The following is a 23737-nucleotide window of genomic DNA, read 5'->3' as shown; positions in this document are numbered from 1 at the left end:
GCCTACCACTGCTCGGTACGTAGTGGGGGCGTACAGGAGGTGGGTCTGACCCACCTCCTCATCTCCCCCCACTCCCTTAACTTGCTTACGGCAGGGTGTCTCTATTTCTGTTTCCATTTCTAGCTTCAGTGCCTACCACGCACCAATCCAGTGTGATTAGGCCTACAGCAGACCACTGACGCCAGCAGTTGCAACGCACCACCATTAACACCATCCGAGCAGCAAGTACCGTAACGAGCAATATGAAGGAATAAACTGCGAGCCATGCCCACATTGCAGCGACCAACTGCCTGCTGCCACCTTGATTGGCTGCCACTTTGTTTGTAAAGCCATATTAATGTCGTCACCTGCCCAGAACGCCGCCGCTGTCCGAGATGCCCGCAGCGGCAGGCACGGGCGCAGCCGCGCAGCTCCCGCTGCCGCGCCTGCTGCTGCTCGCCGCAACGCTGTCGCTGACCCGCGTGTCAGCCACACCAACGCCACCGGTCGCATCCTCATCTCCCGTTCCCCCGCTCGCCGCCGCAATCCTTGGGCTCTCTTCATCCCCCCCTCCCCTAACCACCCCCCTCCCCCTGTCCCTGTGCCCCTGGCCCTCGTGTGGCCCCATGCCGATGCGTGCTTGCCTCTATTTAATTGCCCGCTGCCTGTTTCCCCCTCTCTCTTGCCACCCAGGCTCATGCACATAGAATACTGTTGCCTTTTTCGCTCACGCGCCTTTCCGCTCACACCGTTTGCTTTATTTCCCCTTCTTGCACATGCGAATGTCCCGCCCTGGCGCTGGTCTCCTCCTCGGCGCCCGGGCTCCCTTGATGTCTTCTATGTGGGTATTCAACGTGTGCCTAGTCTGTATTGCTAGTTAGAACGTGCGTGCGTGTGTTTGAGCCTGGGTGGCAATTTCGAAGGCGGCTACCGTCAGCACCGCCCACACGCGCAAGGCCGAAGAGCTCATCGCCTTCTTTCTACCGGTTTGCGGAATTGCGGGATGTTTCGCTGGGAACCTGGGAACTCGGTGCATTTCGGGAATGGGGCCTATTGTCGCCCCCGCCCATCACCGGACACGACGCGCCCAGGCGGCAGTAGTGGCGGCAGCTTTTTCCGGCTTAGCCCGCTACCCAGCGGCGACGCCCCATTATTGTTAGCACTCCCATCCCTCGTGCCTGCAGCTCCTCCGAGCGGCCCCAGCGGGCTCAGCGCTGGTGGCAGCCCCCGCCCCGCCAAGAGGCTTTGCTGGGGCGGCTGTGCCCCGGCCCGCCGCTGCCACCGCCCGGCAGCACCACGGTCATGCTCGCGGCGCCGGAGCGCTTGCGTGCGGGGCTCAGGGCCGGCAAAACGCCCACTGTCGATGCGGCACCCGCTGGTGCCGGTGACGCCTCCGCTTGCGGGCCATCGTCTACGGAGGTGCCATTGGTGGAGGCAGACGCGGAGCGAGCGCGTGCGTGGCGACGACACCGTTCAGCGGCAGCCCCGCTGCCGCCGCCGCCGCGTCCCCTTCCCCATCAGCAACAGCGGCAGCGATGGCCGGGGCCGTGCGCGCCGCCACTGTGGCTGCATTGGCCGTTGCCGCCGCGGTTGCCGCCGCTTGCAGCTCCTCTCCCGCCGCGCTCCACGCCCCACTCCTGGGGCTCCCAGAGGCCGTGCTCCCGAATCCCGATCCCCGCGGCCGCGAAGCGGCCCTTCCCAGCCACCGCCGCCGCCGCGGCACCACTGCCCTTGCCTCCACCCATCGACTTCTTCAACCCCCTGCTCCTCCCATTCCTAGCGGCGAGCCCGCCCCGTTCCTTGCCGCGCCCACCAATGGCGATCCCGGCCCCGTGAACGCAGAGCCGTGATCCAGCGGCGTCAGCGGCGCCACATCCACACCCGACGCCGACGTTGCCGCCGCGTCTGGATCCAGAGGCTCCAGGCCCTCAGCCATGAGACACATGCTGTGGCTGCCGCGATGCAGAGCCGCCACCAGCCGTATCACCGCCGGCTGCAGCTGGCCCAGCAGGGCGGGGCAGGCGATGATAGTGTTCGCGTTGTGGTAGGTCCAGCGCCGCGCGCACCCTGCGAGGCGGTGGCGTGGGGGCATGGGGCTACGAGGTAGGGTCGAGAGATGTGCGTGGACGGGAAAGGCTGACTCCCAGACCCCAGCACATGGCAGACAAATTGCAACGGCAGTGCATGAGCGCGTGGCTGATCGAAAGCCGGAAGTTCCTGTACCGCCGGGGGCAGTGAGTCTATGTGTGGGTAGGCGGCTGTAGCGGCTGGCGGGGCGCCCCGGTGGGTTCACTGGGTTGTTTGGAATGTTGGGCGTGTAACGAGTAGACCGGTACTGAGTAAACTTGCAGCAAGTACATGCGATACCTGCCTGTTCACCACAAAGTGAGGACAGGACCAATAGAGGACCGCTGGTCGCTGGTATGCAGAAATCGGCGACTGTAACAAGACTGGAAATCTGGAATGCGCACGGGATGTCTGACATGGTCACTGCAGACACAGTGACACACTGAAACGTTACAGCGACGCTGCAGACCTGCAGTCATGTAACAGTAAGGCAGAGCCGCGCCTGGCTGCGCAGGGCACACAGAACTGACGCCGTGAGAAGCCCGGCCAAGCCACCTACCCTGCTTACCACCGCTTAGCATAGCATCGCCCTCTTTTTTCGCTTGGCAGTTCCGGTGGTAGGCCGAAGCTCAGTCAAGACGGCCCTCACGGGCTGCACTCATCACATTCACAAACCCTCGTGTCCGTGCTCCTGCCCCTTGGCTAGGCAGGCGACCCGACAAAGCCGGCCTCGCATACCGCATCTGATGGGATGCTTAATGGCATGCCCCCCGACACAAATACAAACAGGAAGATTGGATGTAACCGTCAGGTCTCTTGAAGCTCTCTTTCAGTTGGTCCAGCTCATGATACACTGAGCACGAGAGCCGTGAGTACACGTAAGGATTTCCGCCCCATCATACAACATCAACCGTAATGTTACAGCCGTTCCGCTTTTACCCTACCAGTTTTAATACACAAAGCCTGGAAGGTCGCACTTCGCAATCATCTCAGTGATTAATCGAGATGATGAAACGGTCTCCAGTACTAACGTACACGTCCGAACAAGGCCTCGCCTACCTTCCAAAGCACGGCAGGCCTTTGCCGAAATCACCCGCCATGGCATGCCGTCCGTCGCCACATCACACGGCGTCCCCAGCCGCCCTGGTGGGCTGTCCACACGCCGCCTCCACATGAGCCCGTGCCTCCCCGTACCTCCCCATGCCTCCCCGTGCCTTCCCGTGTCTCCCCGTGCCTCCCTGAGCCGCAAGCCGCAAGGTCTGGGCCACGGGCTGGGCCGAGTCTAAGGCAGGGTGGTATGGGCTGAGGCAGGGTGGTTTGGGCTGTCGGGTCCGCATCACACCATCACCAGCGCAACACCGGCGCCGCGTGCATGTCGCCGCCGGGCAGCAGCGCCGGCGCGGACGGCGCCGACGGCATCACCGGCGCGGCGTGGGCCATCGCCACCAGCTGCGGCGGTGCGGAGGTATCGGCATACAAGTCGTCGCCGGATGCCGCAGCCGCTGCCGCTCCGCCGCCACCACCGCCGCCGCGGTGGCGCACGAGCACAAAGCCGTCGCTGGCGCTGGCGCCGCCGTTGTGCGTGCTGCTGCTGCTGCTGAAGCTGTGCCGGCTGTGCACCAAGCGCCGGCGGCTCTCGAAGCGGTGAAGCAGCGCCTGTGGCGGGTCCGGGAAGGAGGAAGCGGAAAGGAGCAAGAGGGAGCCAGTCAGGGGACCAAGTCAGTCACCCGATGAAGCCCGGTAAGCACTATCCAGAGCCAGCAACACAGCATTGGTGGAGCGGTGGAGCAGTGGAGCGGCTGGAGCCCGTCCCGCATTTGCACTGCGCCTTGGCTCTGGGGCCTAGGGGCCCTGCAGGCAGGCAGGCGCGCCGCCACGCAGGCACGGACATGACGCACCCGTATGCCCTCGTACAGCATGCAGGCGGCGGGCGGCTGCGGAACGGCGGCCTCCAGCAGCAGCTGCCGCGGCGTGACGGGGTAGCCGTAGAAGTCGTGGTTGACCTGGACGGGCGGGGCGGGGAGCGCGAAGTTTAGGCAGTGGGAACAGCACAAGGGCCGAGGAGTAGGGGCGGCGGGGAGCGCGAAGTCGGGGCAGAGGGAACAGGATAAGGGAAGAGGGGCGGCGGACAGCGGGGCCGGGTGAGAAAGGGCCGGGTAAGGGACACATGAGGGGCCCGAATGCCACAGCTGGAAGCGCACATGTCGGTGGGAAGTGCCCCTCGAAGTTCGATACTCATCTTCCCCCTCCCCTGCTCTTCCTCCTCCATCCACGCCCTCAACTCCATACCCTGCCAGCCCCCCTGCCTACCTGTACACCCCCCAACCCGCCCCAGCCTGCCCGCCTCCGCCTCTACCCCCGCCCCCACACCCTGCCCGCCTCCGCCTCCGCCTCCGCCTCCGCACCTGGTTGCGCACGCACAGCAGCGAGCTGTCCAGGCTGAGACCCACGAAGGCGCCGCGGCTGAGGCTGTAGCCGTAGGCGGAGGCCGAGGTGCCGTTGTTCGGGTTGAGCACCACCCCGGCGTCCGCGTGCCGACCCAGCGGCCCCAGGCTCAGCGCCGCCACGCCGCCCACCACCACGCCCGCGCCCAGCCCGCCGCACAGGCCAGCCAGGGCCTCGCGGCTGCGCAGCACCTGCACGGGGTGGGGGTGGGGTGGGGTGGAGGTTGCTGGCACGGGCGTGCAGGACGGAGTACCCGCGAGACAGCGCTGGCATAGCGAGGATGCACTTCCACAATGTCTGCACGCACACAAACAAACACACACACACACACACACACACACACACACACACACACACACACACACACACACACACACACACACAAACGACACACACACACATACACACACACACACACACACACGCACGCATACACGCACACACACACACACACACACACACACACACACACATATGTACACACAAATTCGTGCCCCACGCACCAGCAGCACGTCTGTGAGCTGGCCGCCCAGCTGCAGCCCCCAGCCCATGCCCGCAGCCGACACCGCGCAAGGAGCCGACCAGCCGCCGTCCTGGGTGCGGGCGACCACCAGGCCTACGGGCGGCAGCAACGCAACGTAGGTAGAACAAATTAAAAAAGAAGGCGTTGCCAGATCACTCTTAGTGGTGTGAGGCAGCAGCTAAAGCGATGTGTACTGGTCCAAGAATTGTTGACTCGAACGCCTGTCATGCAGAATGCACCTTGCCTTGACACATGAGGAAACTCAGCTCGTCCGGAAACCAAACAACGGCTGCCCCAGCGCGTCTGCTCACCCGTGCCGAAGGACAGCGACCAGCCGGCGGCCACGCGCGCCACGGTGAGTAGCGCCAAGCCCTGGGCGCCCTGCAGCGCCGCGGTGGGCAGGTCAGCCTCCGGGTGCCGGTGGATGGCCTGGAGGCAGGGGGCAGGGGGACAGGGGATGCAATAAGATAGAGCGCGTGTGTGTGCGCGTGTGCGGTTGACTTCGGACAGCTGTCCGGCACTCCTAAGGTGGCTGCCTTGCACCGGTGGTGGAACCGGCCATGGCAACGGCACGTGCGTGTGGCAGCCTACAAAGTCACAGAGAAGCACAGGCAGCAGCGCACACACGGGCACAAGGCCCGAGGCTGTGTCAGAGGCAAGCAGGCAATCTCACCTTGACGAAGGTGGTGAGCAGGTTGGCTCCTTTGAAAATGTCCTCTCCCAGGTTGGACGTCCAGGGGCTGTTTAGCCAGGCACGCAGCGAGATGGCGTCCGGTGAGTCCTGTGACGCGATGTGAAGCATTTCACGCACGGTTTCAGTGTCACGTGGTGAGATGTCCCAAAATGCAGTGTGCGGGTTTTGCAACACATGACATGCTGACGCAGAACCCTGCATTTATGGATGTGTGCTGCAGGGAGGGGCGCCAGGGCCCCGTGCGATCGAGCCTGCGTACTGCGTGTGCAGCTGCGCACCTGCACGGGCGCCTGCGCCGCCGCCGCCATGGTCCCCGCCAGCAGCTGCTGGTGCGGCGTCAGCACCGACCAGCACAGCTCGCACACGCGCTGCGGCGTCCTGCAGAAGCAAGAGGAATACGCGTCACACAGCTGCTGAAGAGGCCAACACACACTGCTTTTGTTACCAGCACGAGAAACGCCTAACCGTGCACCGCCAAGCACAAAGGCTGCCCCCGGCATGAACTCGCCCTGCGCCGCCTCGGCCCCGCTCACCTGACGCCGTACTTGGGCGGCAGCAGCGCTCGCTTGTGGCAGCAGGCGCTGCAGAAGATCTTGCCGCACAGGCGGCAGTGGTGCCTCAGCCGCGTGAAGGCGCGGAAGGGCAGGTGGCAGCTGAGGCACTCGGCGGCGTGGCTGTCCGGCAGCCACAGCGGGGGCTCCAAAGACAGCACCGCCGGCCCGCCCGAGCCCGAGCCGTTGCCGCCAAGGCCCGGGATCAGCGTCGACATGCTACTGCCGATCGGGTCCCAGGTGCTGCTGCCGCCGCCGGCGCCGGGGCGCCGCTGCGCGGCACCCGCGCCCGCGCGCGCGCCGTCTGCTAGGTAGGGGGCGGAGGGGTGCGTCGAGGGCGAAATCTCGTTGCCCCCGGAGCCGCCGCGTCCGTGCCCCAGCTCGTGTGGGCCGGCGCCGTACTCCCCCTCGCCGTACTCCGAGTATGGGTCGCCCTCGCCGTCGCTGTGGCGGCGCCGCCGGCCGCCGACGGGCGAGCCGCCGCCGCCGCCGGCCGCCGCCGCCAGTGGGTCTGTGGTCATGATGTCGTGCAGGTCCTCCAGTGCGTTTGGGTTCTCGCTGCTGCCCCCCAGAAGCGCGCCCAGCCCCAGGCTTCCAAGCCCACTCAGGGCCAGGTTTCCAAGGCTGAAACCGCCTGCGGCAGCAGCGCCGTTGCCAGCGCCTGCGGCGCCGGTGGCGCCGGGCCCTGCGGGCCGCGCCGCTGCCGCGGCCGCGGCGTTGGCGCGACCCCGCGCGTTGGCCTGCTGGTGCGCCCGCTGCAGCTCCGTTGCGTAGCTGTCAGCCGTGTGCGCGGTGGAGGGGAAAGCCTCCCATCCGTCGCGACGGGAGGACTCGTCGACGAAGAGCATGGTCGCCAGGCGAATCAGGTCCTGTGGGCGAAGGGGTTGAGGTTCGGTGAGGCGGCGCGGTACATGGTTGGCGCTTCGGCGCGATAAGGTTTTGTGCAGCGTGGTGGACCCCGCCAAAGTCTTCTGCAACAGCAGTCCATGCAGCTGGCGGTGCACCCCGAGCACCTAAGGCACTTCTACCAGCCCGCGCAGCCCGTGGTAGCTGAATGGTTGGGTCGACTTTCCTTGCTGTCTTGCAAACCGTCAGCGCGCTAGCGGATTTCTACCAAGGAATTGAAGCCCTATTCTTGCCTCAAGCTCGTGGTTGCAGGACAGCTTCAGGTCCTTTCCAAAACTTGCGCGGCACAGTGGGCACTGGGCGTTGCGCTGCTGGACCTGCGAGGCAGATGTGCGGGCGAATCAAGCCTGGAAGTCTGTGCTTTGCGTGGAAGTCGCGTTCTCGCATTGCTTGCCTGCTGGAAGCACTCGACGCATCCGTTGTGTCCGCATGGTAGCGTTGCTGGCCCGCCCCACCGGCCCAGTGTCTCGCAACAGACAGGGCACTGTGGAATCTCAACATCGGACCCTCCTCCTACGCCCATCCTTGTTCCCTCGCGCAAAGGGCCCCGACGTCAACGAGGCCCTGCGCCAGCTAAGCTTGTGCGAAGAGTTTGGACAAACGGCACTTGCAACTTGTCGTTGCGGATATTTGTTTCGTATGTTTTTAAATGTGGAGGTGCGAGGCAAGCAAGTAGCGGTGAACTTCAAGCATCTAGGGTTTGGCCTCATGCCGCGGTCCACCCGCGGTCCACCCGCAGTCCACCTCGAGGCTTAGCTGTCCTTGTTCCTTCCTCCTCCGCCTTATTCCGGCCCAATCCACCACCAGTACCACCGTTCGAGACATTCTGATTGGAATAACACCCAGCGTCACCATGTGCTGCACGCCTGTGAACCCTATTGGTCACTCCGGCACCCAGGCACCAGTGCGAGAGGAACCCACACTCCCAACCATAGTTCCTAGAGAAGGACCTTGGATAACATCTTGAGATGCCTTTTGACCAGCGAAGGTAGGCCCTCACAGCCCTTCGCCAGCGCAGCGCAGAGACCGCCTCTCCAGGACCCAGCAGCACGGCTCCCTTGCACGCAACGCCGCACCACACTTGTTCAGCACCCCTTCCCGCACCCCACGCAGCCGCCATTCCGCCCATCAACACTGCCAACCCCACACCATTGCATACATCGTTGTTAGTTCTTTAGTTCATGACTGCGCCTTAGTCACGGAACATGCCGAGCGAGGTGAGGTAGATCTGGTCCAGGTAGCCAGAGGCGAAGGCGATGATGAGGATGATGAGCGGCGGGATCAGGAACGCCGCGGCCAGCCCCAGTAGCAGACCCGTGTCGTCACGCTGCCAGGATGAAGGGGACGAGGGGGTAGACACCGGGTTCTTGCGTTGTGTTGGGCCACAGGGAAACAAAACGCCACGCAATGCACGCACTGTGTCAACCCCAGTAGCCGCAGCCCCAGCCGCAGCCGCAGCCGCAGCCGCAAGCAAACAGCCCCAGCCGCATGTACGACCGCACACTTCTTGCTTGCATACATTGCACGGACCGTGTCGACCCCTTCCTTTGTGCTATGTCCCGCAGCCTCGCGCCCACAACCGCAACTCCCCAACCCCCCACCGCCGTGCTCACTTGGTCGTCGATGGCCATGTACTCCTTCCGCCGGTCGATGCGCTTCTGCACCTGGTTCACCGCCACTCGGATCCGCTGCTGCTCCTGGTACTTGAGCGCTAGCTTGTCGCCTGGGGGCCGGTGGGTAGGTGGGGTTGGTTACTCCAAACCCAACCACACCAAGGTGGGGCGTGCGCACACGGTCAGGTGGGGGCGGAGTGGGCGGCATGCGTGCGTCCATTTGAGCCAGTCCTTCGCCCGCGCCTCATTCCTTGCGGCCTCCATGGCTCTGCGCAGGTGACCCCCCCAAAAGGGACGCCCCCGCTCTCACCTATCGTCTCCTCGCTGTCGCTCACGGTCCCCAGCAGCTGGTCAATGGAGTTGACGGATCCCAGCGGGCTGTCGGGCGTCTGGTCCAGTGACACCCGAGCCGGCGAGGCGGCACCGCTGGGGCTGGGGCTGGGGCTGCCAGAAGCTGCCGCCTGCGCGTTCACCTCTGATGGCTCGCGGTCGTCGCTGCTGGAACTTGCGCCCGAGGGGCCAAAGATGATGTCCATTTCTGCCGTGCGTGTGTGCGGGGTTGGAGGGCGTGCAGCGTTGGCGGCCGTGCAGCGTTTGCGGGGTGTGAGGTGTCACGGGCATGTGTGTGTGGGCTGGGGGCTGTGGAGGGAGGGGGCTAGCGGTGCTTTGCAGATGGTGCCGAGTGCCGACTCGGAGTCGCTGGGTGTGGTGGTTGGTACGACAACCGGCGCGACGGCACGTGCTCACCGGATTGCTTCATCATGGGCTCAAACTGCAGGTCGATGGGCTGGTTGCGGCGCATCTTGAAGCTGCAGGTAGGAGGGGGAGAGGGCAGGGAAGCAGCGCAAAGTCACAAGGATCTGCCCGCTGCAGGCATGTGGGCTACAACCTTGCCCCCGCGGCCCGCACACAACAGCACGGTTTCACAGGGGCCGCATAACGGCATCCCCGCTCGCGCGTGTCCCAAGCACAACAGCAGCGCCAGCGTGGCTTCAGAACATGTGGCCACACCCGTCGACACAGCTACTGAGTGCGGTGTGCATGTGTGTCTCAGCGCCCAGTCGCCCAGTCGCTCACGTGTCCACCACGAAGCGCAGACTGGGGCGGTCCTGCAGGTCCCACAGCTCGCCGTAGCTGCGGGCCGGGGCGGTGGAGAAGATGGGAGCGCGGAGGGGGGGGCGCGTCAGGCTGGGTGCGTGACTGCGTGTGCATGTGGATGTGCGTGTGCGCTTGCAAGGGGTAGGCAGGCTAGGGCGAGGCGCCGGTCGCCACCACCAGGCAACGACAGGACTTTCGAGGCGTGCAAGCACTGCATCGCCCACCCGGCAGGCCCCCTCATCGCCGCCCAGCTCCGCTTCGCTCAAATGCATTTCATTCGGGGCCCTGCCCACCCCACCCCACACTCACCGGATGGGGTCGCTCAGCGCATTCATCTTCATGCCTCGTGTCACACCCAGCTGCAGCCACAGTCAGCACAACGCAGCGTAGGAGTGCTTCTCAGGTCTGGGGGTCTAGTTAAAACCGGTAGAGCTGAGGGGCGTGCGGCGCACACAGCAGCGTGTGTTCGGCCACGTCCGCCCCTACGTGCCGCACGCCACCTGCTCGCCCGCCACCCGCCCACCAACCCGCCAGCACCATACGTCCCGAACGTGCTCACGGACCAGACGAACCACGCACCATTGCCGCCATCCGACCACCAATGGAGCTGCTGCAGTCAGTCAGTTAACCCCGCCCCGTGCCCCCCGTCCATCCCCAGCCCGTCGCCCACCGCCTGCCCTCCCCCCGGACCCTGCACAACCAACCACCAACACCACCAATCACCCCGGCCCCGCCCCCACTACCATTGAATTCAGTTAAGTTTGGGCTAATACCTACAACCCCACAACCCCACCTCCTCACCTCCTCCGCGCGGCTGCCCTCTGCCACCTCCGTGACCACCACGGCCTGCCCGCGGCCGTCCGGCACCAGACCCAGCCGCACCGTCTGCAGCGCCTCCAGGCCCTTCAGGGTGATCCTGCACATATACACCCAGTTGGCGGGAGGGGGCCGTATGAGAGGTGCGTGAGGGTTGCTCGTGGTCCCTTAGCTGGCCACAAGTTGTGACGCAATTGTCAAGGGCAAGCGAAGGAAGTCAGCGAGCGGCGCCTCTGTGCCTGTTGCCTGGCATGTATGGGCCAGTCCCCTTCCCCTTCAACCACATCCAAACCCACCCCGTGCACCCGGCCGCTCCCGGCCGCACCGGGTCCCCCAGACCCAATCTCCTGCCGCGGCCCCGGCGGTCAGCGCCCCTTACTCACTCGAACTTGCCGTCCCGCACCGGCGCAGAGGTGGTGGCGGTGCCGGGCTCGGCGCTCGCCTCGCACAGCGGGGTCCGCAGCGGCGCGCGGCCCTGCGCATTGCGCATCAACGGGCACAGCCTCCGCACTGCGAGTGGCAAAACCACATAGAGGGCGAGTCGACTCGTCAAGCTGACGTCGACGACGGGCTGGGGGGTGTGGGGTTCACGATGCGCGACGGACAACCCGACCTCAGCGACCGAATCGCTCGGCCACAAAACATATGCCCGATGATTCGTCATATGCTGGAAGCGCTTTCGCAAACCCCGGAACGACCGTCGCGAGGAAAGCACCGCGGACCGACTTGCCTGCACCACGGATGGCCCGTCGCTCCACACGCCCAGCGCGCGGTTGCGTGGAACCATGGACTCCAGAGTAGGCCTTAAGCATCATTGTAAGGCGCGAGTGGATTAAACAGCGTCGGAGGACGTCTGAGGGTCGACCAGCGAAATGACGCTGTGGCGCCCCAATGCGCAATGAACGTGTTGCGAAGGTTCAAGTGAGTAGTCGCCTACAAATATAAATGTGCAGGAACGCCGTTGCGCGAGGGACAACAAACCGGTGACCTGGTGGCCGTTAAGGGCCTCATCACGGCGCCACTCCAGGCTGAATCCATTCCTGGAGTTTCGTCCTGCAGCGAGACCAGCACGAGAATGGGTATGGGCAGGTGAGCATGAAGACTCGGTGACAAGTGCGTCCTTGAACTTGGAGGTGGTCTTCTGACGCGGGGGGCGCGGGGGGAGGGGGGGGAGCACCAGGATGTTGCATCAGGGGTGGGTTGGGGCAATGTGGATGAGGCTTCATATGGCTACCTTTTGCATATTCATAATGTAATAAGTAGGCACGAGTGGATGTAGGCAAATTTGCTTCCATGCTTTTGGCCGGGCGGTCGGCTCGACAAATCAACAAATGACCCGACTCATAGGCTAAAAAACAAACTGGCCGTCGTTTACGGACGGCTCGGGCTTTCTCGGCTAGTTATCCATCCACGCGCTCACCTGCTGTGCCTGGCCACAGCCAGGCTGGGCCTTGCCGCAGCCCCCCGAATGGTGTTGCTCGCACCGTGCCTGGGCCCCGGCCCCGGCCTCGCACCCCCGCAACGTCAGGGCGGTTGCGGCCTCGACTCCAGCAATGGCCAGGGCACAGAGAGGCCTCTCTGTCGCAGCCCCCGGCCCGGCACCGGCCCCGGCACCCCTGCTCGCGCCGGCGCCAACGAGGGCGCCAGCGGTAGCTACCAGGCGGCGGTGGGCGCCGCGGCCTGGCGCCTGGTGCAGGCCATGCGACAGCTGCAGGCCAGCATCGTCCGGGTGCGTGCATGCAAGGGTTGACGTTATTGCTTGTCATTGGTTGGGCGGGTGGGCGGGCCGCGTGGGAGGCTGTGGCGCGGTTGATTGCCGCGCCTGCGGCGCGTGCCGCGTTGGGCGTCGAAGGCGGTCTCTTGTCGCGGCCACCTGCCTTGGTGTGGTGAGGTATGGCCTCTGGACAGCTCACGGCGTCATGGGGTGTGCCATTGTGCTCATGCTGGCAATGCCTATTAGACGGTGGACACGGTCCAACCCCCGTAGGCAGACCGCACACCCCGCACCCCATGTTGCGCGCCGCTCCGCACACATCACAGCTCGGCAGTGGTAATGCACATAACGCAAATACTTTAACCGCCATCGACCCCGTGCGTGTTACACACATCGCAGCTCGACAATGCCAGCAGCCCAGCGCTATCCCTGCCACCCCAAATGGCTGCGCCGGACAGCCCAGCTGCAGCCGCAGCAGCTGCAGCAGCAGCCTCGGACGAGGGCCAGGCCTTGGGCTTGGAGCTGCCAGGGGGGCTGGAAGATCTGGATCCAGGCCAGGCGGGGCAGCTGCGTGCCGTGCTGGATGAGCTGCTGCTACTGCCGACGTCACCGCCCGAGATGACTGGCGGCGGCAGTGGCAGTAGCAGCGGTGGCGGTCAAGGCGGGGGACTGCAGGGGGAGGATGGGAAAAAGGGTGCGGCAGGCGATACGGATTCAGACGGACAGGAAGGGAAGCAGGAGGGGGACTGCGTCAATTGCAACTGGGAGCAGGGCGCAAGGCAGCCGGCGGTGGAGGCGGAGGCGTGGCGGGCTTGGTGTCTCCGGCTCAGCTGCAGCGAGCTGGGCGGCAGCAGCGCCACTGCCGCGCCCGTCGCTGATGGTAAGCGGCCACAATTGCCACGTGCTACCCCCTCGTCACAAGCATCAACAATTAGAGGAATAGCAGCAGCAGCAGCAGCAGCAGCAGCAGCAGCAGCAGCAGCAGCAGCAGCAGGAGTACAGGCGCCGCCTGACCTTCCGCCACTGGCAGCGGGCCCGTGTGGGCTGCTCCACCCTGGGTATCTGCCCTGCGGCCTCCTGCGCCGCCCCCACGCCCACCAGCTTGCCTGGGCGGCGGCGGCGTGGCGGCTAAGCGGGAGCTTCCCCTACCCAGCAGTGACGCAGCAGCGGCCGCCGCTGCTCAAGGAAGCCGAGGGGTATCACTCGGCTGTCGCGGCGCTGGAGGCGCTACTGCCGGAGCTACTGCCGGAGGAGGCGTGGGAGGAGGCGGGGGAGGAGGCGGAGGAGGAGGTGGCCAAGGACGAGCGCCAAAGGCAGGATGGCGCGACTGGGATGGGAGCTGCAGCGGAGCTTCAGAGGGAGCCGGACGGCGGCCCTCAGGCCACCTCTGCGGCAGCCAGCACCAGCAGCATCACCAGCACCCATCGCAATGGCAGTAGCAGCTACAGCAGCGCCGGCGCTCTGCGGCAGCGGCGCGCCCTGACGCGGCTGCTGCTACAGCCGCAGCTGCTGTACGTGCTGCTGGGCTTTCGGCTCACGGCCGGCAGCGCGGGGTCGCGGCTGGTGGCGCCGCTGCCCAGCGCGGCCGAGTGTGTGGCGGCCTTCGAGCGGCGGCACGCGCCGCCCGGCAACCCCAGTGTGCTGACCGTGGGTGAGTACAAGTTGGTGTTGTAGGGCGAGGGTGTCAGAGGAAGTGCTGGTTCTTGCTTGTAGTCGTAGTCTCGTTGCATGCGCATGTGCGCGTGGAATGCAAGCGGGGGAAGCGCGGTGAAAGCCTGGCAGGACAGGTTGCTTGCCGGCGACTTGTCGTGTGACAGGGGTGGCCTTAGTATGACTGCCGCATGACACGCCGCCCTGTCGTGCGGCGACCGCCTCGCCCGGCCCTCGTGCTGCAGGTGCCCGCGCGCTCACCAAGCACTGCCACCGGGACCTGCGCGGCGTGTGGTGGCCCAGCATGAGCGGCAGCGAGGCGGCCAAGAACCAGGTGCGCGCGTGCTAGCAGGGCAGCTGATGAGGACACACATGTGTGTGTGTGTGTTCAGCCATGCTCATTTGCATGTGTATTTGTGTCACAAAGAATGGCCCCTTGACGCACACACATGCACACACGCGCACTGCTATACGGCTGCGGTGCATGTGTATTGCTCCATCCTGCGTGCACCCTCGCGGGTGGATTTGCATGTACCGTATGTGTGCGCGTCCCCGTCCTCGCTTGTTGCGTGCGCCCTTCCCGATACGCTTGCGTTCGCATGAATTTGACTATGTGAGCGCGCGCACGTGTATGTGTGTATGTTTAAGATAATCAACAAAGGGATGCCCGCGCGCGCGTGTGTGTGTGTGTGTATATTTGTATGCAGGTGGCGCGGGACATGCTGTCCCGGCTGATGCGCGGCGCCGTGTGGCTCAACCTGCACCAGCTGCCGCCCTTTGACGCGCCGCGCTTCGTGCTGGAGATGCGGAACGAGCAGGTGTGTGGAAGAAACTGCGTGGGAGGAAGGGAAAGAAGGGTAGGAGGGCGGGAGGCCTCCTACTAGGGCTTCGCTCCCGTACTTGTCCTTTGACGCCCCCCTGGTGCCTTATACCTGTGGTGTGAGTGGACAGGGCTACGGCGCGCGCTGGGCCGTGGACCCGTCGCCAACTGCGGCGCAGCAGCAGCGGCAGGCGGCGGATGGGCAGGCGGCGGCGGCGGCGGATGGGCAGGCGGCGGCGGCGGTGGGGCATGCGGCGGCTCAAAGCGCAGCCACCGCAGACGAGCCGCTGGCGCCGGTGCCGGCGGCACCGTGCGGAGCAGGCGCCGCCAGCACGCCGCCGGCAGCAGCTGCCATGTCAGATGCGTGTGAAGGCTTTGAAGCACTGGCAGGTGCTGGGACTATGACAGTAGCGGCGGCGGCGGCGGCGCGCCAAAATTCGCTGACCGCGGAGCAGGAGGCCTCCTCCACACAGCCATCCACTGGCCGTGGTGCATCACAGCGCAGCACGGGGGGCCTGCCAGGAAAGGGCGCAAAGGGCGGCGGCGGCGGCGCGAGCATGGGTGCAACAGTGGACTTGCCGCCTCCGCCTCCGCCTCCGCCTCAGGCAGTGTCGTTCCGCGGCTTTCTGGAGCCACAGATGGAGGGCGGGCATGAGCTGGGCTGGCGGCACTAGATGGTGCTGATGCGTGCTACTGCTACTGCTACCGCTGCTGGCGGCGTGCCGTTGGTGCCTGGATGCACACGTGGGTGATGAGGCAGTGCAAGGTGTTTGCGGCAGGTGCCGGTACAGGTTCGATGAGGCTGGTGTTGGCCTTTGGGGCCTTAGTTACCGACGCGCAATGGCAACTTCCCATGGCGCCCACTCGACTTCAATCCGTGACTTCAATCCTTGATGGATAAGGTTACATGTAACTATAAGTTGGGGCATGATGGCCCTGCTCCTAAAAGCTTTACATTGACACCGATGAGCATCCCAACCAAAAGCGGCTGATGAAGGCCGTGTGGCTTCAGAGTACCAGAGATCACAGCGCGCGGGTACGGACGAGGAGAAAAAGAAGGAAAGAAAAGGAACAGACGCTGAGACCTCCAGAATGTGCAAAATGGGATGGAAGAAAAAAAGAGGAGGGGAGACAATACAAACCCTTGAAAGAGATAGCCACGCACATGGGACTGTAAGAGCGTGAGAGGACTCCCAACTCCTTCGCGCCTGCGAATCTCCATCATATAACCTGGTCATCTGACACACACACACACACACACACACACACACACACACACACACACACACACACACACACACACACACACACACACACACACACACACACACACACACACACACACACACACACACACACACACACACACACACACACACACGCACGCACACGCACACACACACACACACACAAGCGATGGCAACACGACTTGTACATGCAAATGCCGGGAATATGTGCGATTGGTATGTATAGCTTAACCTCCTTTTATTTGCTTGGGCTGCCCGGTTTGCATGCGCACAAGCAAGCGCGCTTGACCAGCGGTTATTAGTTGTCCATCAACACCCAACCGACTGCTCGACTGAACCTCCATATTATTTGCTTCAATTATGTGTGACCGGCAGTCAAGTTACGAGCCATTAATGGATCAGCGATCTATGATAGCGAAAGACCATACGGCTTGTGCGACAGTTAGCAAGCGAGCAATACGGCACACACAGGTACGACACCGCACCGCACCTGCACGGCAGGCGGCGGCCACCTAGCTACTTCGTCACATGCATCTTGTACTTCCCAGCAGCAAGAATTTCCAATCTCATTATGTGCAAGCGCATGTTCAGTTGCGCGTGCCCTTTCCCGTGGAGGCTTGAAGTTATGCTGGCGCGTCGTCTCCAGCTAGCTATTCGCACATGCTCGAAATTTGTTGCTCTTGTGCATCTTATGATGCTGATGAACTACCGCACGTTGGTCACTACAGCAGGATGGGCTCTGTGGAATGAACGCACGGGTGCGGAGCACAAGAGGCGACAGTTAGCAAGTACAAAGCGCCCGGCTACGCACGCGCGCGCACGCACACACATGCCAAACTGGGTGCGGTACGGTTTCCGCAAGAAATTAAGGCACAGAGCAAGTGCCGCACTGCAGGCAGTCTACCGTATCTGCATCAGCCGCGCTTCATAACTCACCGCAGTGGTATCCGCCCAGGCAGCTGCCCTGGCGGTCCATGTTGGGTCGGCACACGGAGCTGGGGTCGGGGCAGGTGGCGCCCGAGGAGCTGGAGCAGGGGAAGGCTGCGCGTGGAGGGAGGCAGGCAGGAGCGAGGGCAGGAGCGGGGGTTGGGGATCGGTGGGAACCGATGGGTCAGGGGAGCCGTGGCGGTGCGGGCTCATCGGCGGGCATGTGGAAACGGCACGTGTTGTAAGGCCAGCAGGTAGGCTCGTGAGTGGTGACAGGCGGCGAGCGAAACAGATGGAGTAAGGCCGGTGCTCACCACATGTGGCCACCAGTGCGCCCGTCGGGTACAGCTGGCTAGGCACGCAGCAGCCTGTGGGTGCAGCAGGCGTGCGTGGCGTGAAACAATCAAGCTGGCAACAATCCACACAATGGGAGAGAAGGTGGCCCGCAAGTAGGCAGTGCCGTGCGCCCGCCTCAGCACCCATCAGCCCGCCCAACCACCCACCGTTGTTGGGGCAGGAGATGGCGGTGCTGGGGTTGGTGCAGGGGTTCACGGGAATGGAGGGCACGCAGTCGTAGTCCTCAGTGATCTGGCCGAAGCCATCAAACTTGGGGCGGCAGATGCTGCGGGCCGGGCACGGCTTGGCGTTGCAGGGGTTCCCTGTGAACATGGGCGGCGGGTGGCAGGGTTTTGCGGTGCGTGGACGTGGCGAAAGGCTGCCAGCAGAGGCCCTCATTACGGAAGAGGGGCAGCAAGCAGAGGCACCGTGTTCATCACGGTGCATTGGCTGGGGTCAGTTGGGACCTCACCATCCACAGCCTTAATTGGCACGGAGGACCCGCTAGCTGGCGAGCAACGAACGCATGCAATTTAGACACCCATGTCAGGACAAGTTGCTATACTACTCACCGCAGCAGTGGCCGGTGCACTGGCCCTGGTCGTCGACCTGCGAGCGGCAGAAGTCCGGCGCGCGGCAGCCAGCGCCGCGGCAGGGGTCGGTGCAGGTGAAGCCAGTGTAGAGGCCCCAGCGGTTGGTGAAGGCGCGGCAGCACAGCGGCTGCTTGCAGCGGATGGACAGGCACGGGTTGCCTGCGCGCGCGAGTGGGTCCAGTACAAGGGCACACGCACCTTCAACCACCAGACGTGCTATCTAGACTGTATGCGTGTGCTCGCGCATGCCCACGGCACCGAACTCGACCGCACCACCACCCGCACCACCACCCTGCTGCACATGCCTGGTGACTCCGTCTCAGGGGCTCCCTGCTCCTTCTATGGTAATCACTCCCTCCCACAAGCAAACGGCTCACGGTTGCAGATGTAGCCGGCGCGCAGCTGCAGCGCCTCGACGGCGCCGATGGCTGTGTCGCCCAGGTCTGCCAGCTTCTGGAGCTCGGAGAGGTCAGGCGGCGCCGCACACACCTTGTCGCTGTCGTCACCGCACAGCTTCTCACGCCGGCACGCGTCCACACCGGCTGCGCGCACGAGGGCGGCACGTAGGCGACGGGCCGGATGGCGGTTGGGCGTTGGTCATTGGGGTTGGGGGTTAGTTCAGCGAGCTCGGGCGGCTGCTGGGCTGTTTTGAAACATGCGTGCTGTGTTTCGGAATCGCGGACAGCAGGCACCGCACCTGTTAGTTGTATACAGTATGTATGTGGGAGGCTTCACTCACGGATGCAGCGCACGGTGGGCACGGTGCCGGCGGGCAGGCCCAGGGCCCTGGCGGCGACAGCCACAGGGTCGATGGAGATGGCGGCGGCGGTGGACAGGCTGGCGGCGGTCTGCGGGTTTGGAGCGAGGGCGTGTTCCATGAGCCAGGAACGGAATGAAGGCAGCACATGCAGCAGGACCACCGCAGCGGACATGCATGCTCGCTGTCCGACGATGCACTCCCGCCCACTCCCGTAACCAGCAGGTACGTACGCGCCAGCAGGACTAACACCCAGCAGCCATAGGCCCACACGCAGCCGCCCATACACACGCACGCACGCACGCACCTACCCACCCACCCACCCACCCAACCGTAGTTACCGTACGTACGGCACGCACCTGCAGCAGGGAGGCCGTGAGCGGCAGCGCCACGTAGCCGGGCGGGCACACGCCGCAGCTGAAGAGCTCCGAGGCGGGGTCGATGGTGGGTGCGTCGTCCTCAGACGGCAATGGAACGCTGATGAGCTGGCCCAGGATGAAGCCGGGGTCGATGATGCTGGCCGCCCTCGGCTCCACTGCGTCACCAGTGCCAGCGGCGCCGTCTGTAGGCGGCTGCTCATCCTGCAGCAGCCCGCGGCGGCCCTGTCCGACGCCGATGTGGCGGTGGTGTTGGGGGTGGTGCAGGTGCTGAGGCACAGCCTCAGTCGCTGCGGCGTGCTCCTGCTCCTGTCCGGCACCACTGCTGACAGATGCTGAGCCGGTGCCAGCCTGGTCGCTGCGAAGCAGGCTGCGGCGGTGGTTGCCGCCGCTGGGCAGGCTGCCGATGAGTCCGATGCCGAGGGAGATGTTGAAGACGGGCTGGTCGCCTCCGGTCTCAAACCAGTTGTCGGGGCGCAGGTCTATGCAGCGGACGTCCGATCCGCCGCAGCGCGCGTAGTCGCAGGGCCAGCCAACTGCAAGGTGTGCATGTGTTTGGGGGGGGGGGCATGGGGAATGACGTGAAGTGACCGACGGTCAGTCACTCGTGTCAGTTGCGCAGCACGCATGCCAACTGGCCGATGCGCTGCGGGCAAGGTGGAAAGGGAAGCCGGGACATGCAAAGGACGGAATGCACATCCGACCACAAGCAAGCAAGGACGAGGACAGTGCCGGCGGCTAGCTAGCTAGATAGACATATGGCAAGGGGCTAGGCAGGCACGAGACCAACCGCCACTCGTCATGTGGGTCACTCACAGCAGCGGCTGCCGGCGCACATGCCGGTGTCGGGATCAACGACCGGCTTGCAGAAGGGCGTGGGCTTCTTGCAGCTGTTCAGGAAGCAGGGATTCACTGCAAGGCGGGACGGAGACACACGTACGTTCAAGTTGGTGGGTTGTCATTCAAATCACAGGGCCCATGCATGCATGTCGGGCGGCACGTGCTCGTAATGCACACGGGCATGCAAGGAACCGTTCACGCAGAAAACCACAGGATGGACGATAGGTGCGGGAGGGCATGGGAATGCTGCAAGCCACGTACGTACGCACACACATACGGGCGCGTAATACGCACACTCCTTCCGTTACTGCTCTCGAACACACACTCACGTATACACACACGCATGCATGCATGCATGCACGCACGCACGCACGCACGCACGCACGCACGCACGCACGCACGCACGCACGCACGCACGCACGCACGCACGCACACACGCACGCACGCGCGCACGCGCACACGCACACACACTCTCGGTCTTACCGCAGCGCGGCTCAAAGGTTTCGGTGGATGTGTTGAAGCGCGGGCGGCAGCACATGCCGCGGCGGCACGTAAAGCCAGCCTTCTGGCACGGGTTCACTGTTGAGGCAGTGCGTGTTAGCAGGACAAGCAGCACGCGTGGGTTGGGGTCAGAAGTCACAGGTGCCCTACGTGTGAGGGTCGCATTGCCACCGTACGTGCCCCGCGCGGCTTCGTGAGTCATCCGTCCCGGCCGTCACTCACCGCAGGAGAAGGCGGGCAGGCCGGTGGCTGGGTCAATGACTGGGGTCATGGTACCGGCCAGCATCGTGATCTCGCAGTTCTCGTAGGAGCCACAGGGGTTGGGCTTGCAGGGGTTAACTGTGGGGGAGCGGCAGCAACAGGGGATAGGTGGCACGACTTCAGGTAGGCGGCAGTACGGCGAGAGCCCAGCCAGTGCGGTCGGACGGTCATATTTCCATTCAACAATTACGCACGCACATGTACAGATAGATCGCGCATTTGCGGCTACCGGCGGCGTGTGCCGGCAGCGCGCAAGCACTATATACGCTTGCAGTGCCAAGCGCTGAAGTGTGAGCCGGCGTGCGTCCCTCCATGCCCCGCCCCCTAGCTAGGGCGCGCGCCACTCACCGCACTGCGCTCCGCAGCGCCCGGTGTCCTCGTCGGTCACCACCCTGCAGAAGGCCCCGTTGGCGCACTTGACCGTGGCGCAGGGGTTCTCGCAGGTGGGCACCCACATGGCCGGGCCGATGGTGGGGATGACGCGCTTGGGCCGGCAGCACTCGGAGTCCTTGCAGTCAATGCCGGGTTTGACGCAGGGGTCCACTGCAAGGTTCGGCGGGTGGGTGGTGCGCGCGTGTGGTTGATAGCGGGCAGGTGGGTTGGTGGCAATCAGTGAAGTGCTCTGGCGTGTGCAAATGTGTTACAGAGCACAAGGCAGCAAACGCGCAGGGCAGTGCTCTGGAGTACGCAATGTGTATAATGCTATCGATAAACTATTACAAGAGCAAGTATGATCAAGTTGACTGTATGTGGAACACTCACCGCAGGTGGACCGGCAAGCGCCACTGGTGGGGGAGGTAATCGCCACGCAATTCTTTCCGGCGGGGCAGGAGTTCTCGGTGCAGGTGGGCACGCACACGGGCACGAAGGTGCCGGAGTCCGTCATGCGGGTCTTGCAGCAGTAGCCCTCCTTGCAGGTGGCGGGGTCCTTGCACGGGTCCACTGCAAGGTGCATGGATGTGTGTGTTCGTGTGTGCACGGGGGAAGGGGTTAGGCAGAGCCCGTGCCTGCAAACGGCGGTGACCAACGCCGTAAACACGCAATGCTCCCAGCGGTGCTCCCCCATGGACACACGCGCGTCATAACCCACCGCACTGGAACTTGTCAGGAACCAGGGCACCGGCGTTGTCGAACACGGGGCGGCAGTTCTGGCCCGTGGGGCACGGTTGGTTGGCGCATGGGTCCACTGTAATGGGTACGGAGCGAGGGACAGTGCAAGTCGGGAAGGGCCGAAACAAGGGAGCAGTTGCAAGCATGTTGTCACCACCCGCTCAGGGCACATGGTGGCAAGGCAAAGCAACATGTGACCACGCACAGTCGTGCGTTTCCACTTCGCATCAAAGGTTGCAACGCCACATGGGGCAGAAAGACCGCCAGCACTCACTCACCACATCGGGCGCCCGTGCATCGGCCCTTCCCGTCCTGCAGGGGTTGTGGGTGCGTGGTGAAGCTTCGGAGTCAGCATGCATGCGTGCCGCGTCGCACAGTGGGCCCAGCTCGTTGTTTCCCCCATGCCTCATATTGCATTGGTTACAAGAGGGACCTGCTGACGCAGTTCACGAGCCAGTGCCTCAGAAGGCCCACCGCAACCTCTCACGTACCATGCCATTGATACAGTAGCCATTCGCGCATCGGACGGTCTCTGTGTTTGGGTGAATGAAGTGCAGTAGTTCAAGGCAGCAGCGTCAACTTCTTGAACGCTTGAATGGTTGTTGGCACGGGGTGTTCTGGGGTGTTGGCGTGGGGTGTTGGGGGCAAGTGCGCATGCTACGTGGCCAGGGCGGCACGCACATGCATCACATGTGACAGCAAGGTGAGGGGGTGGGCCGATGCAGCTGCGGCGCCGCTCACCACAGCGGTTGACGCAAGAGTAGCCGACGTAGGCGCCCGCGGCGTTGTATGTGGTCTGGCAGCAGTTGGGCGACTTGCAGGTGTTGGGCAGCGCGCAGGGGTCCGCTGAGGGGCAGAGGTAGGAACGAATAGGTAGGGAGCAGGTTTCGTTGCACTGGACCCGTTAAGAAGGACGCGCTGTTTGCAAAGCAGAAGCGCCATGCCGCACAGCTTGGGCGGAATTCAAGGCGTGCCGAAAATGCCGCTCGCACCCCGCCCTGCGTGCCCGCCGGTCAGGCCCGGTACGCAGGTCCCGCACCCAAGCCGTGCGCGCACCCCTTAGTCCCTTACCCTTGCAGGTGAAACCTTTGGAAGGGTCCTTCCGGTTGACTGCGACGCAGTTTGCCTTGGTGCCGCAAAGCTTGCGCTCCTGGCACGCCGTAAAGCTGACGGTCGCTGCGGGTCGGGTGCGAAAGGCACGCCCGGGTAGCGTGGGCAGTTGGTGCGCTGTCTAGACCCAGTCGATTGGAGGGCAATATTTCTATTGTGGTACCACTTGCAAACGCTACTTTCAGGCGCATTCGAAACTATTGGGCTTGGGGTCTTTGCGGAGGCCGCAAGTAGTGTCGCAATTGGGGCGCGCTCGAGCGAAGGCCGTTGCAAGGAAATAATGAAGCAATAGCAGCAGGCACCAAATGCACGCACATTAAGCAGGTCTCGGCAGTGGTGAAATCGTGCACAGTAGTGCACCGTCAGCGCATCGTGTCGCGGTTCCGGCGTTGCAAGGCTAAGCGGCCCCCGGAATCATGCCTAGCTCTCAGGGCATGGACATGAAACCATATCTTACCTGGCGCCACTACTTGCGCGTCGCTACGGTCGAAAGACGCTAAGAGGACGCCGAGCGCCAGTAGAGCCGAGACAAGGTAGCTGCCCATGGTTTTCGCCTTGTGATGCGGCATGTATGTGTTCAACGTGACTTGAAAGTTAAGCGTCCCTGGGCCCTGGCCTAATAAGCCGTTCGGAAGAACTCCAGCCCGATCGTACGGCATGAACTCTTAGGGGTGGGCGTCCCCCGCGCCGCGCAGCGCGAGCGGGAAGCAATGAGCATGTCGCACAGTTAGCGCTCAGGATGCACAGGAGTGGATTTGAGAGGCTGTAGGTTGGGGAGTCCACGAGGTCCGTCGAGTTCATG

At 64.0% G+C, this 23737-nt stretch overlaps 5 protein-coding genes across 5 annotated transcripts; 1 reads left to right on the top strand and 4 right to left on the bottom strand.

Annotated features, from left to right (window-relative positions):
• Window positions 1–100: 100 nt before the first annotated feature.
• CHLRE_16g668552v5 (uncharacterized protein) lies at window positions 101–2422 on the bottom strand. Its single transcript, XM_043071112.1, has 2 exons — window positions 1715–2422; window positions 101–998 (listed from the first exon to the last, which is right to left on the bottom strand). Exon 1 carries the CDS (start codon window positions 2069–2071, stop codon window positions 1733–1735), a length of 339 nt encoding a protein of 112 aa, XP_042915835.1. The 5' UTR covers window positions 2072–2422; the 3' UTR covers window positions 101–998; window positions 1715–1732.
• A 62-nt stretch (window positions 2423–2484) lies between these two features.
• On the bottom strand, window positions 2485–7752 carry CHLRE_16g668550v5 (uncharacterized protein). The gene is made up of 10 exons (XM_043071111.1): window positions 7560–7752; window positions 7399–7482; window positions 6242–7128; window positions 5987–6086; window positions 5688–5795; window positions 5326–5443; window positions 4995–5107; window positions 4452–4682; window positions 3945–4049; window positions 2485–3702 (listed from the first exon to the last, which is right to left on the bottom strand). Exons 1-10 carry the CDS (start codon window positions 7686–7688, stop codon window positions 3391–3393), a joined length of 2187 nt encoding a protein of 728 aa, XP_042915834.1. The 5' UTR covers window positions 7689–7752; the 3' UTR covers window positions 2485–3390.
• A 46-nt stretch (window positions 7753–7798) lies between these two features.
• CHLRE_16g668600v5 (uncharacterized protein) lies at window positions 7799–11852 on the bottom strand. The gene is made up of 9 exons (XM_001699113.2): window positions 11423–11852; window positions 11076–11202; window positions 10678–10792; window positions 10186–10235; window positions 9856–9912; window positions 9526–9587; window positions 9089–9316; window positions 8779–8888; window positions 7799–8492 (listed from the first exon to the last, which is right to left on the bottom strand). The coding sequence occupies exons 1-9, from the start codon at window positions 11505–11507 to the stop codon at window positions 8358–8360; spliced, it is 969 nt and encodes a 322-aa protein (XP_001699165.1). The 5' UTR covers window positions 11508–11852; the 3' UTR covers window positions 7799–8357.
• Window positions 11853–11952: 100 nt separating this feature from the next.
• On the top strand, window positions 11953–15801 carry CHLRE_16g668650v5 (uncharacterized protein). Its single transcript, XM_043071113.1, has 5 exons — window positions 11953–12421; window positions 12806–14057; window positions 14302–14390; window positions 14764–14874; window positions 15008–15801. Exons 1-5 carry the CDS (start codon window positions 12161–12163, stop codon window positions 15548–15550), a joined length of 2256 nt encoding a protein of 751 aa, XP_042915833.1. The 5' UTR covers window positions 11953–12160; the 3' UTR covers window positions 15551–15801.
• Window positions 15802–15815: 14 nt separating this feature from the next.
• CHLRE_16g668700v5 (uncharacterized protein) lies at window positions 15816–23532 on the bottom strand. Its single transcript, XM_043071114.1, has 19 exons — window positions 23393–23532; window positions 22897–23001; window positions 22567–22671; window positions 22317–22357; window positions 22104–22137; window positions 21806–21901; window positions 21478–21657; window positions 21064–21258; window positions 20677–20793; window positions 20437–20532; window positions 19930–20025; window positions 19096–19649; window positions 18719–18827; window positions 18357–18521; window positions 17959–18138; window positions 17554–17709; window positions 17365–17418; window positions 17060–17164; window positions 15816–16862 (listed from the first exon to the last, which is right to left on the bottom strand). Exons 1-19 carry the CDS (start codon window positions 23478–23480, stop codon window positions 16846–16848), a joined length of 2493 nt encoding a protein of 830 aa, XP_042915832.1. The 5' UTR covers window positions 23481–23532; the 3' UTR covers window positions 15816–16845.
• Window positions 23533–23737: the final 205 nt, after the last annotated feature.

The sequence above is a fragment of the Chlamydomonas reinhardtii genome, chromosome 16 (assembly GCF_000002595.2).
Source record: "Chlamydomonas reinhardtii strain CC-503 cw92 mt+ chromosome 16, whole genome shotgun sequence".
NCBI lineage: Eukaryota > Viridiplantae > Chlorophyta > Chlorophyceae > Chlamydomonadales > Chlamydomonadaceae > Chlamydomonas > Chlamydomonas reinhardtii.
Note: the sequence above shows the minus strand (reverse complement) of the source record. Positions and strands in the feature narration are given on the sequence as shown.

Excerpts from the sequence above, each read along its gene's own strand:
- CHLRE_16g668552v5 (XM_043071112.1), bottom strand. The coding sequence starts at position 2,071 with ATGCCCCCACGCCACCGCCTCGCAGGGTGCGCGCGGCGCTGGACCTAC.
- CHLRE_16g668550v5 (XM_043071111.1), bottom strand. The coding sequence starts at position 7,688 with ATGGGCGTAGGAGGAGGGTCCGATGTTGAGATTCCACAGTGCCCTGTC. Across the intron at positions 7,483-7,559 it reads GCGTCGAGTGCTTCCAGCAG|GTCCAGCAGCGCAACGCCCA; the intron begins GCAAGCAATGCG and ends TCTGCCTCGCAG. Across the intron at positions 4,050-4,451 it reads TGCTGTGCGTGCGCAACCAG|GTCAACCACGACTTCTACGG; the intron begins GTGCGGAGGCGG and ends CCGCCCGTCCAG.
- CHLRE_16g668600v5 (XM_001699113.2), bottom strand. The coding sequence starts at position 11,507 with ATGATGCTTAAGGCCTACTCTGGAGTCCATGGTTCCACGCAACCGCGC. Across the intron at positions 8,889-9,088 it reads CGACAGCGAGGAGACGATAG|GCGACAAGCTAGCGCTCAAG; the intron begins GTGAGAGCGGGG and ends ACCGGCCCCCAG. Across the intron at positions 8,493-8,778 it reads ACATGGCCATCGACGACCAA|CGTGACGACACGGGTCTGCT; the intron begins GTGAGCACGGCG and ends TCATCCTGGCAG.
- CHLRE_16g668650v5 (XM_043071113.1), top strand. The coding sequence starts at position 12,161 with ATGGTGTTGCTCGCACCGTGCCTGGGCCCCGGCCCCGGCCTCGCACCC. Across the intron at positions 14,058-14,301 it reads CCCCAGTGTGCTGACCGTGG|GTGCCCGCGCGCTCACCAAG; the intron begins GTGAGTACAAGT and ends CTCGTGCTGCAG. Across the intron at positions 14,875-15,007 it reads TGGAGATGCGGAACGAGCAG|GGCTACGGCGCGCGCTGGGC; the intron begins GTGTGTGGAAGA and ends GTGAGTGGACAG.
- CHLRE_16g668700v5 (XM_043071114.1), bottom strand. The coding sequence starts at position 23,480 with ATGGGCAGCTACCTTGTCTCGGCTCTACTGGCGCTCGGCGTCCTCTTA. Across the intron at positions 22,358-22,566 it reads CTCTTGCGTCAACCGCTGTG|AGACCGTCCGATGCGCGAAT; the intron begins GTGAGCGGCGCC and ends ACCCAAACACAG. Across the intron at positions 21,658-21,805 it reads TCCTGACAAGTTCCAGTGCG|TGGACCCGTGCAAGGACCCC; the intron begins GTGGGTTATGAC and ends TGCACCTTGCAG.